Here is a 19,643-nt window from a genome sequence, read left to right as displayed (position 1 = left end):
TTATGTGTGTTATCTGGGTGCTGTCCAGGTTCTATGTGGGCAGCATGGTTGGGGTGTGCAACCTGTGATCTATCCCTGTAATTTAGGGGGTTTTAAATATACCTTTAATGCCGTGTTTTTATGTGAATTCCAATTGATCTGTACCTGCAAAGCTTGGTTTGTGTGTTCTTCTGTAGATCCATATCTGCTATGCTATGTTTCCATACATTATTTATGTATACCTGCAAATACAGGGTTTGTATGTCTTGTTCAGTTGATTAATACCTGCAATGCTGTTTCCATGTATTGATTTGATCTATACCTGCAATGCTACATTTCATAAAATATTATTGTATACCTGCAAATACAGGATTTGTATGTCTGATTTTGTTTATTTGATATATACCTTCAGTGCTGAGATCACAAGTGAATTGATCTATACATGCAAAGCTGGGTTTGTGTGTTAATGTGTTGATCTATACCTGCTATCGGCAGCAGGATTTATATATATATTTATACCTTTATACAGATTTGCTACCAACCTGAATGTGCAGATTTATTCATGACATTATTGCCATCTGTGAGTCGGATTCTAGCCATGGCAGCCAACTCAGCGATGAACACGTCTTCAGCATCCTAGGGGAAGCGATCAAAGCAGAACTCTTATAAAGAATGTTTACAATACGTGGAGGCTCTTCACAACTTGTAAATGAGATTGAACGTGATATAGGTTTAACCATAGTGTTCTAAACAAATACAAAAATATTAACTGCCTAACTCATGATGTGGACGGAGAATCTAACAGCCAAAAGAACATTTCAAGGCAGGCTAAGGAATATTTACACCAGGAACAGCAGACATATATTGTTTGTAAAGCAATAAAGGAGAAAAAACAGGGATGGAGAAACAAACATTGTGATTGCTCTTGTATAAATCAGATTATTGTATTGGTCTGGCTCTCAGCTTACTTTAACCCCTTTGTGACACGGGTGTTTATCCCACTAAGTGACCAGAGCATTTTTTGCCATTGATTGTTAATTGAACATTTCTTTGTTCGATCACGTTTCCTCTTTTCCATGTTTAGGACAGATAGGGTTTTCTATTATTGGCACATTTTTGTAATTAGAACTTATGCAATTTTACTTCCACAAATTAGGTCCTACTAATTAAAAAAAAACAACCTGATTTATGTTCAATAATTCCCCACATTCATTTTCTTTAATTTTATAAGGAAGTAAAATACTTGCTTACATTCTGCACTATTTTTTCTTATTTGTGAACTTTGGACTGTGGGCCAGAAAGTTTTTTTTAATGTATATTTCTAGTGGGAGGGGCACGATGTGTTTGGGCACACATTTGTAAAATTTTAAATGTATTTTTTCTTGTAATTGTTTTAGTTTATATTATTGAAATTTGTAAAAATGTTTCGGATTTGGGACTGATGGTACCCCGTATGATGTCATGGTGATATCAATGGAGTGTTTATTCATTTATTAATGAATTAATTATTAATTCATCTTAAATGTATTGAAATTTTTTGAAGAGGGAGAAACACTGTTTCCAAGCTGACATCCTGACAGAGATCTGAGAGGACCGACACCGCTGGCAGAAAGGGCCCAAAGGGAAGTTTGGGAATTCTTCACTATTCTGATGTAATAGGCACTCTCACCGAGCGCTATTACAACGTATCAGTGATCAAGAATTTAACGATGCTAGCTCCTGCTGACAGGGGAGACCTCAGGCTGTCTAATGGCTCCCTGATCTCCCATGTACCGGCAGGGAAAAGAGCCCACCGGTGCTAAAACCACACGATGTACTATTACGTCTTTGGTCACCTAGGGTTTTTTTCCAAGGACAAAATGGTAAGATCTGTGTCACAAAGGGATTAAGCTTTATCTTTTGTAGCAACATTACGTTATGTATATTTGTTTCTTTTTGATGTTAAGACATCTGAATATTTACCGGTATATCCCATCTTTGGAAATTAAGTACTTTTTATAAATATATATTCGGCATTCACTTATATCAATAATATATATGTATTATTATATGTAGCGCAACTTTTTTTGTGTTTTATATGTGTATTTTTTTTTTGGAGTTTGTTTTTTCTAACAAGGGTGACAGACACTTGTTAACTTGGTGTAGCTGGTAGGGTAGATTCAGGTTAATTTAAATTCACGCAAAGGTTTTTGGGAATAGGACAGAAAAAAATTAGGTTCTGTTAAGGAAAAAGCACATAATCACACTGATAAAAGTGACGAATCTCATGTATAAATGTATGTTGCCCCTTTTTTGACACCAAAATGTCTGATAAAATTAACCATCACATCATAATTATTTTATACATATCATTATGCTGCAACCAAGAGTTTCGGCATTGCTCTTATCGCTCCTAATGACTGAAAAAGGTCCAATAAATAAATCAGGAGGGTCAAAATGGAACAGCTTTTTACAGGTTTTTTTTTAAAAACCATATTTATGCAGATTTATACAGGTTTTGTTTTGTCTCCTCCAGAATATTTTTTTTTCAAGTCAGATATCCATTATGTCGTCAATTTGTGAGTCCTCGGGGGGTAAAATTTTTCAAATATTAACCAAAACATAAATATATAAATAAAAAAACACCCTGGCCAACTCAAGTAAAGGCTCACTTGGCACACCTGACCATGGCTAAAGTCCAGATCCAAAAGTGCTAAATACAATCCCATCTTCTGTGAGTACGACGACTCTTTGGAAAATATAAATTTTTATCTATATCATCTCATCTTTAACTGAAAAGTCTCAAAAGGGGACTGTAAATATTAAATTTTACAGCTCCATACACTAAATGTTTAAAAATAAATAATACACGTGTATTACGAACACTTATTTTGTGTAAAGCCCCGGGATCGGCATTATTATTCCTCCCCATACAGTTGTTTATCTCTTTGGAGTGGTACTGTTTGTCTTTGATGGATGCTTATTTGTTTGGCTGGCTTTGTAAGGCTGCGGGATGAGAAATTTGTCGGCATGCTATTCCTATCGCTTTTGGACACGTCTCAGATTTCAGACGGTAAAACAGTCACTTACTTTTCCTTTGAATGCCTCGGAGAAATTACACTGAGTGACAAGAAAAAAAAAAAAACATGTGCTATAGGTAGTTTCCATTCATCATTCTAAAGGCTGCGATGGCCAGAGTTCCTCTTGGAATCAAAACGTATATATATTCCTCAGCTCGGAGGAGGTTTATTATTGAGAGAATATTGATTACCTTCAATCTATTTTCAAGCTGTTCTTCAAGACGACGCAGAATGGATTTCTTGTGTTTGAGTGAATCCAGACGTATTCCGTGGTACATGTCAAACTTCTGAAGCAACTGCCTTTGCTGTGAAAGGAGCCTATAGATGATAAAAAAAAACAAAACACATTTATTTACCACCGTATAATTTAAATGAATTTATTTACCACTGTATGATTAAAATTTATTTATTTACCACTGTATGATTAAAATGTATTTATTTACCACTGTATTTACCACTGTATAATTAAAATGAATTTATTTACCACTGTATGATTAAAATGTATTTATTTACCACCGTATAATTAAAACGTAGAAAAAAAGAGATTATCTATTTAATCGTAAGCATTGCCCCTTTGCTCAATGGGGCGAGTCTACCCTAAACATAACTAACAAAACTATTAAACTCAGCCAGGTCCCCAGATGTAGAAATGTGTCCGGAACCCCTCAATGACTTCATCTGACTTTAATAAATAGTCAGCGTGTGTAATCCCATGACATAATATGTAATGTTTTCATACAATTACCACGGATCACGGCTAAAATGCTCTCTGACTGCATGTATTTTAGATTTTTTTCTAAAGGTCTACATATCTTAGGTGCTGTAACGTGGAATAAGCGAGAAACATACACAGCCGTAAAATTCCATGCAATATTTATCCGAAAGCCATTTACATCTTAGCAAGACACCACTGAGGGGGCGGACGCGTTTCGCTTGAAAAGCGGAGACTTGTGCTGTGTTTTAATGTTCTAGCGTTTCATGTTTCTAATCTCTTGGCCATTCGAGTGGCTCAGTAAGTGCTCTGTATGCAGGTGTTTGCTGTGTGATAGGGATATCAGCTCAGACTGAGAGACGATGAAGGGATTTTTAGAAGATCAGAAGCTCTTGAAAAAAAAGAAAGACACAAATTGAATCCATTTGGAAAAGCTTAATTAATAAGGAATAAAATAAAATGCTGAAATTGACTTCCACGGTATATAACTAGGCTAATAAGAGTCCCCAGTAACATGCATAGGCAGGGAGATGAGCACCATTAGTGGTACCGTTTCTTCCAGAACCCTGCCAAGGCATTCTAACTAGACTTGTGCATTCGTCTTCGGGCGAACATGAAAAAGAACACGAAGAGTGCGTTTTCGTGTTCGTTCCGAAGACATGCCGAAGAGAAGACAGTGGCGGTAAAACGTAGGCGAAGACGAAGACACACACCACGAAGATCTTCGTGATCGTCTTCGTCTACCATTCCCCCCCCCTCCTAACTTACCTTGTCTTCGCGGCATCGCGGCAGTTCCCGGAAGTGGAAATCCACAGGTTCGCCGTCACGGGTTATAGGGCAGTGCGAATGAGCCTATTGGTCGCCTACAGGGACCCTGCAGGTGACCAATAGGCTCATCCCACTGGTCTCCCTCCCTGTTCAATTAGTTAAAACATTTAACTAATTGAACAGGGAGGGAGACCAGTGGGATGTGCTGGGTAAGTTGCAGCATTAGGGTTTTAAAACCCCAATGATGCAACTTACCATGCAGATGCCACTGGTCTTTAACTAATTGAACAGGGAGGGAGACCAGTGGAATGTGCCGGGTAAGTTACGGTCTACGAGTTAACAGTCTGTACGAGCGACCCTATTGGTCGCCAGCAGGGGGCTCGTCTGCCATCAACCAATTTAAACTCCTGGCGCCAGAGCTGCGTTAACCCCGTATTAACCCCTTAACCGGGGAAACGAAGAAAAGCCGAACACGAAGAATGTCCACGAATATTCGCCTGAAGAGAAGACGGGAACGGGCGAATATTCGCGGAATACGAAGATTTTTTCCCCCCCGAAGACGAGCACGAAGACGAACAAGAAGAGCCCCCTGGTGCCCAAGTCTAATTCTAACCTTGGCCATTTCATTCTAACATTGCCAGGAGCTTCCAATGCTTTATCTTTCAAGGCCGCTAAAATGATCTATGGGGTGAAAAAATAAACATTATACTGAAAAATTCTAAGATGATTTTCGATTTTTGGCATGTATGAGGAACTGAGAGTTGTCAAAAGATGACAAGCTTCCCGAGAGTGGTGCCCAAATGTTACCTCAATAAGAGAAGGGCAAGAAAAGGCATTTCTGAGTCATCTGACTGTCTCTCCCTTATGAAAAATTACTGCAGTTTTTTCTGAAGTAATACTGCAGTTTTTTGGACATTAAAAAACTGCAATACTGCACTTTTACTGCAGTATTACTGCACATTTACTGCAGTTTTACTGCATTTGTACTTCACTGTACTGCAGTTATTTTTGTAAGGAGGTACAAATGCAATAAAGCTGCAGTACATTGAAGTACAACTGCAGGTTTGCAATATAAAAAAAAGTGCAGTAAAAGTGCAGTATTGCAGTTTTTTCATGTCCAAAAAAACTGCAGTATTACTTCAGAAAAAACTGCAGTAAATTTTCGTAAGGGCTCGATTGGCTAAAAAATCCATACTTAAACGTGTACATCAATCATAAGGCAATGCAACGCAGTGTGCAGCTGTACTTGAAGTAGGGTACAAATCAACAAAAAGAGATAATCCTCAAATATATATATGTAAGCAGAAGGAAAACGAGATGAAAGAGCGCAGAAGAGGGACATCTGGGAAAGGAGGGAATAAGAGTCGCCAATAGCCTGGCTGTACCAGGGAGCGCGGTGAAAAAGAAGAACCATCCCCACAGATGTCAAAATATGTGTCATATTGTGTTGGTTGTCATATGAGACAGGTTTTCATAAGTTCTCGTTCTTGTGAGTAAATAAAGAACATCATAGTGGGAGGGAGACGGTTCTTCCAGCATCTAGCAATGCAAGACTCGGCATTTATGAGGAGTTTATAACGGTTTCTGATGGGGGTTGAGCATATTCTCCGGGAACATGTCCAGTAAGGCTGCCACCTCCTCGGTAGAGGGTATATGAATTCATAGCAAGGTGTTAATGAGGGTGAAGCCTTTCTGCCAAAAGTCTAGGAGCTAGAGACATTTCCACCAAATGTGGATCATGGTGCCCACCTTACCACAATTCCTCCAACAAAGGTTTGTCAAGGTTTCTCAAGCTGTTTTATTATATTAAGGGTAACAGGGGACAGATATTATCATCACTGGCAATACCAATGCAGATGCTGTTTAAAAATGTTACCCAATCTTTCCATTTTAATACAGTACCTCTTATGAAGACCACAATTTGGTGCTTGTTCAAAATGCTTTTCTTTAATTCCAATAGTTGACAATTCTTGCTTGGATCTGTGCCTGGCGACCTCAACGTTATCTGAAAAAAGAATTGAAACTTACTGACATTAATCAAGAGCACAAACTGGTACCAATTTTCTGCACAGTCCCGACGGCAGTAAATAGCATATAATACATGGTTTGGGTAAGTGCCAAAGTCTAAGGGTAGGTCGGCTGGAATCTTTTACTGGAAATCTCTTAAAGTGCATAGTTTTCTATTTTATCTAAAGAAAACCTTACTGAAATACAATGATTTGACAGCTGTATAAGTATCGTGGCCATTATCTTACTGCCTTGTGGTAAACAAAAGAATTTGTCTGACTAATAAAGGTCTACGGGGAAACAATTTAACAGAGTCTAACGTTGGCAAATAAATGCAAGATGGCTGCCTGAAAAGCCTACCTCCATGAGCTTGTAGTCTTAAAGGGGAACGGTCGCCTTCAAAACGTTTTACCATCTAAATGCATTTATTAAACAAGAGTGCAGTCTTTCCTTTTTTTCTATAAGATTTGTTTTTTTTTAAAGTCTATAAATACCATTAAAGTTTATTTAATGTACGGAGATTTTCTTTTTTCACACTACTTAATTTTTAGCCCGCAGTTTTAATCTTCTTAAAACATTTTTTAATTGTTAATTAATTTCTGTGGATCAATCCCTTACGAAAAAATTACTGCAGTTTTTCTGAAGTAATACTGCAGTTTTTTGGACATGAAAAAACTGCAATACTGCACTTTTACTGCAGTATTACTGCACATTTACTGCATTTGTACTTCACTGTACTGCAGTTGTACTGCAGTTATTTTTGTAAGGAAGTACAAATGCAATAAAGCTGCAGTACATTGAAGCACAACTGTAGGTTTGCAATATAAAAAAAGTGCAGTAAATGTGCAGTAAAACTGCAGTACAGTGAAGTACAAATGCAGTAAAACTGCAGTAAAAGTGCACTAAACGTGTAGTATTGCAGTTTTTTCATGTCCAAAAAAAACTGCAGTATTACTTCATAAAAACTGCAGTAATTTTTTGTAAGGGATGTCATGCTTCCCCATCGCCGATGCCACTTTAATACACACAATGAACTCTACATTTGACAACGAAATGATACAGTCTTAAGTTACCTCTTACTGACTCCAGTTGCCTTTGTTTGGCCTCGTCGTGGTCCTTTAAGAGCTTTTCTATGTTTTGATTGTAGTTTAGAACTAATTTGTTGACACCGCTGTTTGTCACATACACACTCTCAACAGCGGCTTCTACCAAACGCTCCTAACATTTAAAAAAAACAACAAACAGAACGGCAGAAATAAGGATTCTGTGAACTTCAGAGGTTAAGCAGAAAACTCAGTTGAAAGCCAGTTCATGAAAACAAAACTGATTTCATTTTGTCCGAGTACAAAAACACCATCTGGACAGCGTTCAATTATTTATCCCGCCACCTATGGTGGGACTGGAGTCTAAAATAGAACACACCAGACCTCTAGTAAACAGAGCAATCTTTACAAGCATTACATGCATGCCGAGGCGTTTTATATACCAGCCATACATTTATCAGTACACCGGGGAGTCCTTATATAAAGTTTAAACTCAAAAAGCTACAGAGTCAATGTACAATGTAACCAATTTAAGGACAATTCACTGTTACTTATTAGGTTTTCTGGAGGGAACCTCTATGTTTTTGACATTACAGGGGGCTACGTGAGTGCTATAGGTGTACCATGTTGTCTATACTGTGCTAGGCTCCTTTGATACCCTTAATCAGGGTATGTTCAGCGTAGGTCTCTCTTATACTTAAAACATATTGCACCCCCTAATTTCCCAAATCTTTATCTTCTTGAGGATTGTTACGTGTAACGAGAACAGTAATAATTGTGATCGGATTTCTTATATGGTTGTTAAGAGCTGTTTTGTAGGGCTGCATTGTGTGCCAACAGGAAAGAAGATAAGGATCTTGGTGTCTGGGGCATCTGACATCATAGCGGGTCATGTAAGGTCAGAGGTAGAACACTTATCGCTGAAGGCACATGGATGGCTCAAGTGTAGGGGCACCAGTAGGCAACTGACCCTCTTGCCCCATGGAAGTTACAGCCCTGGATGCCAATGAGATATTAACTAGTTTTACTTAAAGCCACGTGAGATTATTTTTTGTTTCTATTTTACAGAATTGTATTCATAGAGCAGACATTGAAGCACATAATATTGGCTTTGAATGTATCGGAGTAGGATAAACGAGCAAATCCAGAACCTTAAACTCAGTGTTATCGTCTGTCATGCTCTTTGCGGTCTCTTGATGTGCAGACTGGATCAGGGCCTGTCCAAGAGTCCGTTCCATGTGCTGTCTGATGGTGTGTGTCATCTCCATGAGGTCTGCAAGGAGCTGCTGATGGAAGTCCCTCCGTGCTTCCACAGTTTCTTCCTCTAACTTTCTTCCTTCTTCTAAAATATGAGTTTCCTTTTTGAAACAATAAGACATAGTTTGTTTAAATTATGAAGTGTCTTTAATTAATATAGAACCAGCTCCAGAAGGCAGGCACATCCTGAATAGGAATCTGTCTACCCTGCTTCATGTCACAGGTGTGATCTGTCCTTCATTCTTTCCTTTTAATACTAAAGAACAAAATAAATATGGCTTTAAATACGGCGGCTTTAAGATGCCGTTAAATACGCATATCATACCATGTCGTTCAGGATTTGCCACTGTTCTTCATCCTGACAAGGCCATTTAGACTTTTCCAGGGCATGTTTTTCTTTTAGTTCATGAAGAAGAGCTTTCTTCCAGGATATCTTCATCTCAGTCAGGGCAGCCATAGCCATACTCCGAAGGCCCAGTGGGCGCAGGACACATTTCATAAAAAAATTATGCCTTTCTACAGCATTTTTCTTAGTTCTGAAAACAGATATATTTATGTTTTTAGAAATATGTTAATATGACATTCATTTTTTTTTTTACTTTTAGTGTAAATGCTTTTTAAGGGGTTTTGTGTCCAACAACACATTACAGTTTTAGAATGTAAGCTCTTGAGAGCGAGGCATGGACTTTACTCTAACGCAGACCTGATTCTATATGGAGATGAAATCCAATGCTTCCTTCAAGAACAAGGAATATCAAAATGCAATTTTCCCCATCCATGGTTGGGTGGAAGCCATTGGACAGTTAAAAAGGTTCACTATAAACTTACCGTATTTGCTCGATTATAAGACGAGGTTTTTTTCAGAGCAAATGCTCTGAAAAATACCCCTCGTCTTCTAATCGGGGTCGTCTTCTAATCAGACCTCAAATAGAGTCTGATTAGGAGACTAAGATCCAGATCCCCCGCACCGCTGCAGGGGACCTGGATCCTCCTGTCTCACCCCCCCCCCATCCCATCATACACACTTACCGGTGCTTCCTGCTGTATTGCCGGGGCAGCGGGTTGACGTCTACGCGATCCGCGTAGACAACGTCCGCTGCAGCCGGAAGGAGGTGTGGCTAGCAGCGGGGGTTGTCTGCGTCCGTCGCGTAGACCTTCCCCGACTGTCAGAGATCTCTGATCTCTGACAGCCGGGGAAAGTATACGCGACGGACGCATACAAACCCCCGCTGCCAACTCCACCTCCTTCCGGCTGCAGCAGAAGGCGACGTCAACCCGCTGCCCCGGCTGGAAGCACCGGTAAGAGAGGGCTGAGAGGGGAGAGAGGGGAGAGAGGAGAGAGGAGAGGGGAGGGGAGGGGAGGGGAGGGGGGGGGAGAGAGTGTGTGTGTGTGTGTGTGTGTGTTAAATGGGGGCATAGGGCATTTCTGGAGTGGCGTTAAGGGGGCATTTAATAGAGCACTCTGCCTCCTGAAATGCCTTATACCTCCCTATATGCCACTCTGCCCCATAATATGCCTTTTAACCCCCTAAATGCCAGAGTGGCATATAGGGGTATAAGGCATTTCTGGAGGCAGAGTGGCATATAGGGGGTCAAAAGGCATACCATGGGGCACAGTGGCATATAGAGGGTTAAAAGGCATATCATGGGCCACAGTGCCATATTGGTGTGGCAAGCCTGGGGGCAGATGTGCGTAACTGGGGGACAGGCTGGAAAATACAAGAAATAAAAACAAAAAAAATATTTTTCTCAATCATAGCTTTTATTAAAAAAAATAGTTTACATGAATTAACATTTACTGGTAAAACTTTTTTCCTTTAGGGTCGTCTTATATTCAGGCTTTTTCTTTTTTCCTAAGTTAATATTCAGATTTTGGGGGGTCGTCTTATAATCAGGGTCGTCTTATAATCGAGCAAATACGGTATTTTTCATGGTAAATTTGAATTTTTATTTCTGTTACCCCAGAAGAATCCCTTAAGAATATTAACAACCTATGTAGGTGTTTCATCCTGTCTATGTCCCAGTGGAATTGGTCGGTTTCTAAAAGCGGACTGTGATTAATTAGAAAACATACATGACGATATTACTCATTATTCTTTGGTTTATCTGACAATTCAGCTTTGTATTTATCTTTGTGAGAGCCGTCTGGCAGACCAGCAGATATTAATCCTTCTAATGAAGGAGCGCGAGATAGACCCACACAAGGATGTTTTTGCTTCTCTTGAACACGATGGTTACCATGGCCCTCGCCATCTCCAGGAGCAGCTGAATTACGTTTTATCCCATAGTCATTAAGAAGCGGAAGCTACAGGGATTATAAATACACTAAAAGCCTCATACTGTGTGCTTATCCAGGTATACGGAGCTACAGCGCCGGATGAAGTGGAAAAACACTTTGCTCAGAGGGCGAAATAAGTCAGGGGTCGTGGAGTCAATAACATAAAGGTGAAATAAATAATGCATTTGTTACAGGCTACTATGTACCCACATAGTCATTAACGTGAACCTGCCACCTACAAAACATCCGCATTGACTGACAGCATATAAGTACGTGCCTATAGGCTACGCTAACATGGTTTTAATAATACATTAAACAATATAACTGCACTTGGGCTTAATGCAGAGATGGCTAACCTTTCACTTCTAGCTGTCATTGGAGCAGCCATAGCCGGGATGGCAAAGATCAACCACCACTTTCCTAGGTCACAGACGGGAGAACCTTCGGGTCATGAAGCTAAATTTGGTTTGGTCACCAGAGAAACAACATGGGAGATTTCCATAGCATGCCCCAAATGTAGCACTACAATGGCTTTAGTTTTATTGATTAAAAACCCCCGTGGACTATGACTTGTATGCGATTTCGCTCAGTAAATCACTGGTTTGTAGACCTCTTATATGCAAATGTATTCTTTACTTAAAGCTTAATGCCACAGTTAACATAAAGAAAGTATATATATATATTCGGTATATATATATACTGTAAGTGGATTTTATCTTAAATTAGAGTGATGTTCATGCTGGTTAATATATAGGAACACAGCGTTCTGAATATCTATATTATAACAGCTACATTAAATTGTACAAAACCCTTAGATGAATCTTTGAAACACCTTAAAAGGACAATTGTGATTTATAAATCAGACTTACTCCTCACTGAGGCCACTTAATCGGATTAGGACTCTTTGGATTATCTTCTGCTGCTTCTCAGACATGTTGCTACTTAGTGCAGATGACAAGACCTGCTCCTTTGCCCAAAGCTATAATCAGCAAAAAAAACAAATAATAATCAGACACGGCTGAAATCTTTCAATCAGGTAATTAAACCAATGTTTATGCATATAGACTGGGAAAAACATGTATTTAATACAATAGCAGGCACTGATCTGGACCTCTCTATGGGAAGTTGATCATCTGCAGTAAGATAAGTACATATTCACTATCGCTAGCAGACTGAAAAAATAGAAAGGCTTTACAAAGCGAAAAGAAAAAATATAAATATATAAAAAGCAAATAAAGGTGATTTTCGGCTTCTATGAAATAGAACATAAAATCAGTAGGTAAAACAGTAAAATAAGCTGAAAAAAATAAAGCAATGAGAGAAATCACGACAAAAATGCCATTAGAGGAGCGCTAATTAATTAGTAATGAATTATGTTATTAATTATGAACAGAACGCCTAAGACAACCAAAGACTGTGAATAATGGCGATCGCTCCACAATGTTAGTAAGCATTCACAATAGGACAAGCACACATAGCAGTCAGCTAAATAACATTTAAAAAACGACAATTACTCTTCCCATGTTTTCTACCTAATGTAAGATCTTAAAGCTAATTGGTCTTGCCGCCTATTCGGGATAAACTTGCTTAGCATGTTTAAACTCCCTTACTGTGTTCACCTATGCCACTTCTGCTGGTCACTGGCACTGTGTTTTAATCTTAGCACGCCACAGATGTTTTTTTTAACACCACTTCATGCCGTGTCCCAGACCAATAACTCGGCACATTCATACATTATGTATTATAGGAAGAAAACAAATCTTCACGCAGTACGTTGTGTTAATTGACTATTTTAAATGTGTCGGGTTATGCGGAGCTTTTTACAAACCCAGCGGTTTACTCTATTATTGCAGAGTGAATCGCAGCGTTTCGAGGATGATCATCATGTTTTTAGCGAAGGTACCAGAACTGAAGCAGTCAACGTTATTGCAATGAGCAGAAGGTAAATGTGGCATTTAACGAAAACTTAACTAAATCAGATGAGTGACATGAATAATGAACAATGAAGAAGGATTGCATTGGTTTTTCATAGTTCTTGTATACCTGGGAACTCCCCAGGGTAAGCTATCCGAAGCTCTCCCTCTTCTGGGGAGAAGAAGTGGTTCCATCATTTTACCTACCTAACAATTCATTATTAAAGACCACCTTAGATCGTCTTGTATGAGAGGCTTGTGAGAGCTGGTGCTCCATGATAGCATATTCAGGATCACGATTTTGGTCAAGAGGAGACCTCTAGGAAAGCTCGGGAGTTCCTAAACATTTTAATTTTTTTTCAGCACCCGGAATATCAATAGAAAATAAATGTAGAATCACATAAACTTTTAAGTCCTCAAAAGGTCCCTTCTTTGTATGTAGAAATTAATAAGAGTGGAGACTAAACTATTTAAGTACCGGGGTTGGGGCACATTTCCCTTACTAGTTTAATTATAGTTAGATTTAAGAAGGAATCCTTTACACAGCTTACACTTTAATTAGGGAAACTATATATTGTTTGAGGACAGGTTTAAGGAAAAACTGGAATCGGGGAAAAAAAAAATTACCCCCCATTATTCCCACATAACTCTCAAACCATTGCAGTCAAAGGTCACATGTTTATTTGAATGAATGAATGAACGAATGAACGAATGAATAAAAGAATGATTATGTGTTCATCTTCTGTGTTGTTGTTGGGTTGGAAATGGTTATTGGGGGGAGCATTTGTGATGCCACGATCCCTGATGGTAGCAGGGATCAGGCTTTTTACCAGCATGCTGATCTCACTATAGTTTAGAAGGTAGCTGGCTTACAAAACTGATTCCGGCATGCATCAAAAAATAAAACTACATTTTGTTTATGCTTGGGGGACTATTAATATTTTGTTTGCGTACAACTCATTATTTCTTCCACATCCAGCTGCTTCTGTGGCAGACAAAAGATGGCCATTAGCAGCTGGCTTTTGTTTCTTATTTCTAATATAAATCACGAGTGAGCAGTGGAAGTAATTATTACACAATTCCAGCTGTTCATATTAATTAGTAACATGATGGTGCCAAGAGATATTCAACCCTTTCCACTTAGAAACATGTGACATTTGGGTGACGTGTCACACTACCTGAAAAATTAATTAATACGATCCGCTACTTAGCGAGAAAACAAATCCCGACCTCCAAAAGTAATTTAAATACATTGACAATTAATGTAAAGAAAATTTCATTGTTCGTGTCAATAGCGGTTTAAATTCAATGTCCGGCCAGATCCCAGGAGATTGTTAACTTAGTATTCTGTGGAAGGCATTGTCTGTTCCTAAGTCAATTAATGTCAAAATACAAGGCAATTAACCATCTCTACAATGTTAACAAAAATAATAACCACTTTATTTTATCAAATTTAAAATTGATAAATTTAAACAAAATAATAATTTTTAAAAATATGAATGACTGAAGTTCCTCTGTGTGATCTAAATGTAGTCACTGTGTCATGGGGTTAATGAACCAAGTGTCTGTAGACAAAGTCATTTTGTTTAGAGCTTAAATTAGGTTTACCGTAGCCTTTCAAGGTCTATAATTGTGCTGAAAATGATTCCTAAGAATTCTGAGTGCTAAGACACAACATCGCAACTTCAACTTTATATCAAATCCGCACGGATAGTGATTTAACATAAATGTCATTGAAGGCATTCCCCACTGGAACACCACAACCAGAAAGTCCAACCTTCTGCCTCGTAGAAATGAAGATGCAGAAGGTGGCATTAAGTGGGCTGTAAATATTTCTTTTCAAATCAGATAAGGGTACAATACATCGGGGCAGAGGACATGTAACATCTTGGTTGGGGATTCAAGTGGAGAAACAGATGAGGCAAAAGGGCACAAGGTGGAGTGACTGCAAGCAGAAGGTGGATGGTGGTTACTTATGACCAAGGAAGACAGATAGTGTCAGAAAAACCTGGGAAAAATATTGCCAACAGAGAAGGATGAACTCAGAGGAAGGGCAGAGAATGGGGATAGATTTTTTATGTGCATATCCCCGTATAATTTAGAATTATTATTATTTATTTTTTTAAAACAGACCTTAACCTAATATACTATAGGATGCCCTATCCCAAAACATATGTATAATAACCGAATTCTGTATATTATTTTCTTTCAGGATCAAAGAACTGAGGAATGTGTAGATTTCTTACCTTCATGTTCTTATTAAATTTCAGTGTTAAAGGACATGTGGGGCGAATATGTAAAAGAAATAAAAATGGGCCGATGATAATTAATTAGAAATGATAGGCCTAACTTAGAATCCAACCCAACGTTGGTTTGATAATATAGTAACCTGTTAAAGGCAAGCCTACCTGTTTTTCTTGCACCAATATTTCTTGAAATAGCTTTATTTTAGTTTTTCTTTCATTTTCAGCTTTTTCCAGCTCAACTGACAAGTTATCTCTCAGTTCCTGCTTCAGATTCTCGCACTCTCTTAAATTTAGGTTGGTAATCTCAGGGAGTGTCTGAAGAAACAGGGCTTTCACCAATTTTTCAAATGTCTGCGAGGCTCCAGTATATAAATCCTGTGAATGAAAAACACGTATAAATGTATTAGTTGGTTGATGGGCTATGCCACCTCTCCAAAGCATCCACTTGGATACAACACTAGTATAATGCTCCAGTATGCTACGCAATCTTACAAAGGTATCATTTAAATCTCCTAAAAAGCTTTGAATAGATAAAAAAACACAGAAGCAGAGAAAAGAGAGGTGCATAAACGCCTTTTCTTTCTCTGCGGATCCATCTGCTTTATTTTGGGCTCTTGGGGTACTTCTGCAAAAGGGCGGAGCCACAGTGCTCCCCGTGGGGACAGCCTCTCCCCCATTTCTCCAGTCAGGGGTGAGGGTGTGTGCGTAGGCTCCACCCTTTTGCAGAAGCACTCCAACAGACAGAAGAAACAGGGCAGAAGAAGAAGAAGAGGCAAGACAAGAAGCAGAGCTGTGGGGAAGGAGATGGGTAGGGAGACATTGTGAGAGAGAGTAAGAAAGAGTGAGAGGGAGAATGTGAGACAGCATGAGAGTGGGAAAAAACACAAACCAAAATTCGAAGCTACCTGCTTCCTTTTTGTTTGTTTTCTTGGGTTCCTTCCTTGATTTTCAACATTTGTAAGAGTTAACAAAATCGGTTAATTTCTATAAATTAAAATTTGTCTATTACCCAGTCTCTGCCTTCTCAAGTCATCCCTTAAGTTCATGAACTGGGCATGTCAAGATCCCTGGTGTATGTGTGTGCCAATGTGTTCATGTGCACAAGTGGTTGCATCTGCTTTTAGGATGGAACCCAGTGGCTACCATGATGGTGTTGGCAAAAGCAATGAGTTAAGCAGCTGACAACAGTGTTCACGAGAAATGCCATTAAACTGAAGTGTAAATTCCATCCAAAATGCCCACTGTACTACAAGTGGCATGAAAACGGAACACCGGATGATGCACTGCAGTTCTATAAACCCTATAAGTTAGGGATTGCAGGTTAATATGTTTTTTTTTCATTGGTGGGGCTATATGGGACACCAGGCTGTTCCTCTAAAAATATGCTGCAACATAATACCTTGCAGAGATCAGCAACGGCATCAATGGCCTTACTGTCTTCTTCATCTTCCAGGTCACAGAGGAGCTCGTGTTGTCTCTCCAGAAGCTTATGGTACTCCTACAAAAGCCATACAAGATTAAAGTAACTGTTACGGGACATCACGGCGTCTGTGCGTGGTTTTACGAAAAATACCTTTATAAAGCTATCTGTGTCTGCTGATTCCTGAGCTTTGCTAAGGAACATTAGCCGCTCTTCTTTCTGGGATTTTCGGAGGATCTCTAGGAGTTTAGCCCGGAGTTCCAAGAGTTTTGTCACCAGGGATTTGGTTTGCTTCAAGCAATCTACAGAACAAAAGATTTGAATCATTTCAATATCCTCCCCATACCCTCCACAAAACAAATGGGGCACACAGCCACTTAATGTCTACTTTCGGCAGAAAGCTAAAAGCATTTATAATGAAAGTGGACCCCTTTTTATCGACAGAGTGACACCAAACTCTCTAAAAGCCTATTTCTAAAATGCTTTTTAGTTTTCATGGAGAAACGCTTGGGTGGGGATATAAATACTCACAAAACATGTACCTCTCTCTGTGTATGCTTCACCCTTATAAAAAATGTTCTGATATTAGCTTTTAGTGCACAATTATCATGCTATGATAACGAATCTCACAGTTTGTAGCAAATATTTCAGCTATTATTTTATTCAGGTGAACCATATAGCTAGATGTCAATATAGTTGGACTTCTCATTGCCACTAAACCCTACATGTCTTCTACATTCTATCATTAATTAAACACAGAAACATAGAATTGAATAATCTTCAGCTTTTATTAAAATGTAGATACTATAAAATGCAGTTTTTGTTTAACGAGAAATGTGACGTTATTCATTTGTCATAGGTGTATTTTTTTTAAACAATTTATTCAGAAACATAGAATTTGATGCCATGTAAGAACCTAGAGACATTTATCAGTCATTAATCTCATCTGAGATTCACGATCACTTTATGCCTATTGCTTGCATTTTTGAAGGAATTTACTATATTAGCCTCTACTACTTATGATGGGCGGCTGTTCCATTTACCTACCACCCTCTCAGTAAAATAATACTTCCTTACATTAAATCTAAACCTATGACCATTCAGTTTTAGACTATAGTGGCTTCTTTTCTTCTTTGAAATCCCTTACTCTTTCCTGATTCTTTTCTTCTTTTACCATTTTAGTCTCCCTCCTCTGAACTCAATGTCAATGTCAATTAAAAGACCTATCATTCAGATAAACCAAGTGATTATCTTCCAATTTAGATGAAACTAATATATATATAAATATATATATTTCTTTAAGAGGTGGTTTATTATTAACCTACATGATGAAGCACAATAATATGAGTTGAGCCGTCAGAAGATCTGGTGCTATAACCTAAACTCATTATAAAACACCTTCTGTAATAACCCACAGCTATCAACTATATGACCATAAAGCATTCTGATAATCATTTATTCCTTGAGAAATCAGCAAGTGGTCTGGATAAAATATGAACTCAGAAAAAAGGCTAAAAATCAGCGACTCCCTGCAAGAAATCAAAGAAAAGGCTTATGACAGCTCTTATCCCTTCACAAATACCGTTGGGTAAATAAAATAATAATAATACTAATAAACCACGGGCATCTACAAACCGATGATAGATACATTGTATGCAACATATTATTCTACAGTTTAGACATAAGCATTCCATAAACCAGTAAGAGTTTCCAGTAATCTTTTACAGGGTTAAAAGGAAATTCTCCCCCAGTTAGTTTTCTGGATTCAGAGCTTCAGCGTTGCCAATGCCTTATGCCCAGAGGAGGAGAGAATGCGGAGATGCCCGAGATAATAGCGGGCTGTGCGAACAATGCATTCACGCTGTGACTCGGAGACAAGACTCAGCAGTGCAGCGAGCTGTGGGTCTGTCTGCCGCAGACGTGTCGGCAAACCGAGACGAGCCATCAACTACTATGTCAGCAAGTTAAACGCCTCCATCTGGAAATAAAAGCTTAATTAATCAATGCTTCCGTCACAGGATGAATTCCTTGTTTATGCAAATCTTCTGATTTTCTTCCATGTTACAGAACTGTGCTTTGATAGGCTAATCAAACAGGGCCAGCAATTAAAACGCAATTAGAATTAAAGATCGTTGCTCCAATCATGCGAAATCAGACTAATGAATTTGCGAAGAAAGGGGGTTTCTGTGGTTGGAGTGAAGTGTCCATAATTAGTCGATCACTTACACAGTCACTGGTATCAATGGGAATTCAGCCTGAAAACCAGCGCGGTTGGGTGTACTTTAAGGAGAGCGATGTGGAACACTTAGGGTCTCCGATTTGTGGTAGTTGGTAAGACTGTGTTAAAGGGACACTTCAACAATCACATGCATCTTAATACATGTGGCAGCTGAGTGATCCCTATTTTTAGGTATTTTCAGAATCCCTATACACATTTGACTCTATTCCATGGACCCCATATCCTTACCTGCCTGTGCACACGCGGTATACTCACCGCCTGCTCCTGCGCTGGCTCAGTGATAGTCCCACGAAGTGGAGGCTGCGTGGGACACTAGAATGTCTGTTTGAAGACCAGATAGACCTTAGGCGGAATTCTGCTTATCCCACAGACCCCATTGAGAAAAAACATGGAATGAGGGCACCATATGATGAAAAAATGTACATGCTGTGTCTTGAACCTTGGCAGTTTTGCCCCATCAATGACACCAAGCGCATGGAATTTCTGTTCTTAAAACCAACTTTCAAATTTGCTCAATATGACGTTCCATGTTTAATGTCCCCAACCCAACCTCACATAAGTTCCAATTGAAAGAAGTATGGATACACCGGTATGACTTCTCATTTACATTTTAATTAGTATGCAAGAATATTTCTTTGAACAACAAAACAAAAATACATTAAATCAAAATTCTAACCTGGAGCCAACGTGCATTAGGTGATTTAGGTCAATATCAAAAGCTT

General features: G+C 38.8%; 1 protein-coding gene across 1 annotated transcript in view; it reads right to left on the bottom strand.

The window, feature by feature from the left end:
* Positions 1-513: 513 nt before the first annotated feature.
* EVC (EvC ciliary complex subunit 1) overlaps positions 514-19,643 on the bottom strand; it is a 43,324-nt gene continuing 24,194 nt past the window's right edge. The window contains exons 10-19 of the mRNA XM_089498407.1: positions 16,836-16,984; positions 16,662-16,760; positions 15,425-15,637; positions 11,973-12,082; positions 9,151-9,361; positions 8,720-8,926; positions 7,566-7,743; positions 6,421-6,523; positions 3,230-3,356; positions 514-615 (exon numbers count right to left, since the gene is read on the bottom strand). Coding sequence (XP_089354533.1) covers positions 514-615; positions 3,230-3,356; positions 6,421-6,523; positions 7,566-7,743; positions 8,720-8,926; positions 9,151-9,361; positions 11,973-12,082; positions 15,425-15,637; positions 16,662-16,760; positions 16,836-16,984 — 1,499 coding nt within the window. The remainder of the gene's footprint in view (positions 616-3,229; positions 3,357-6,420; positions 6,524-7,565; positions 7,744-8,719; positions 8,927-9,150; positions 9,362-11,972; positions 12,083-15,424; positions 15,638-16,661; positions 16,761-16,835; positions 16,985-19,643) is intronic.

The sequence above is a fragment of the Sceloporus occidentalis genome, unplaced genomic scaffold, assembly GCF_023333645.1.
Source record: "Sceloporus occidentalis isolate IW3139 unplaced genomic scaffold, rSceOcc1.0.p SCAF_120, whole genome shotgun sequence".
Lineage (NCBI taxonomy): Eukaryota > Metazoa > Chordata > Lepidosauria > Squamata > Phrynosomatidae > Sceloporus > Sceloporus occidentalis.
The sequence above is the reverse complement of the archived record's forward strand: the minus strand, read 5'-3'. Positions and strand labels throughout refer to the sequence as shown.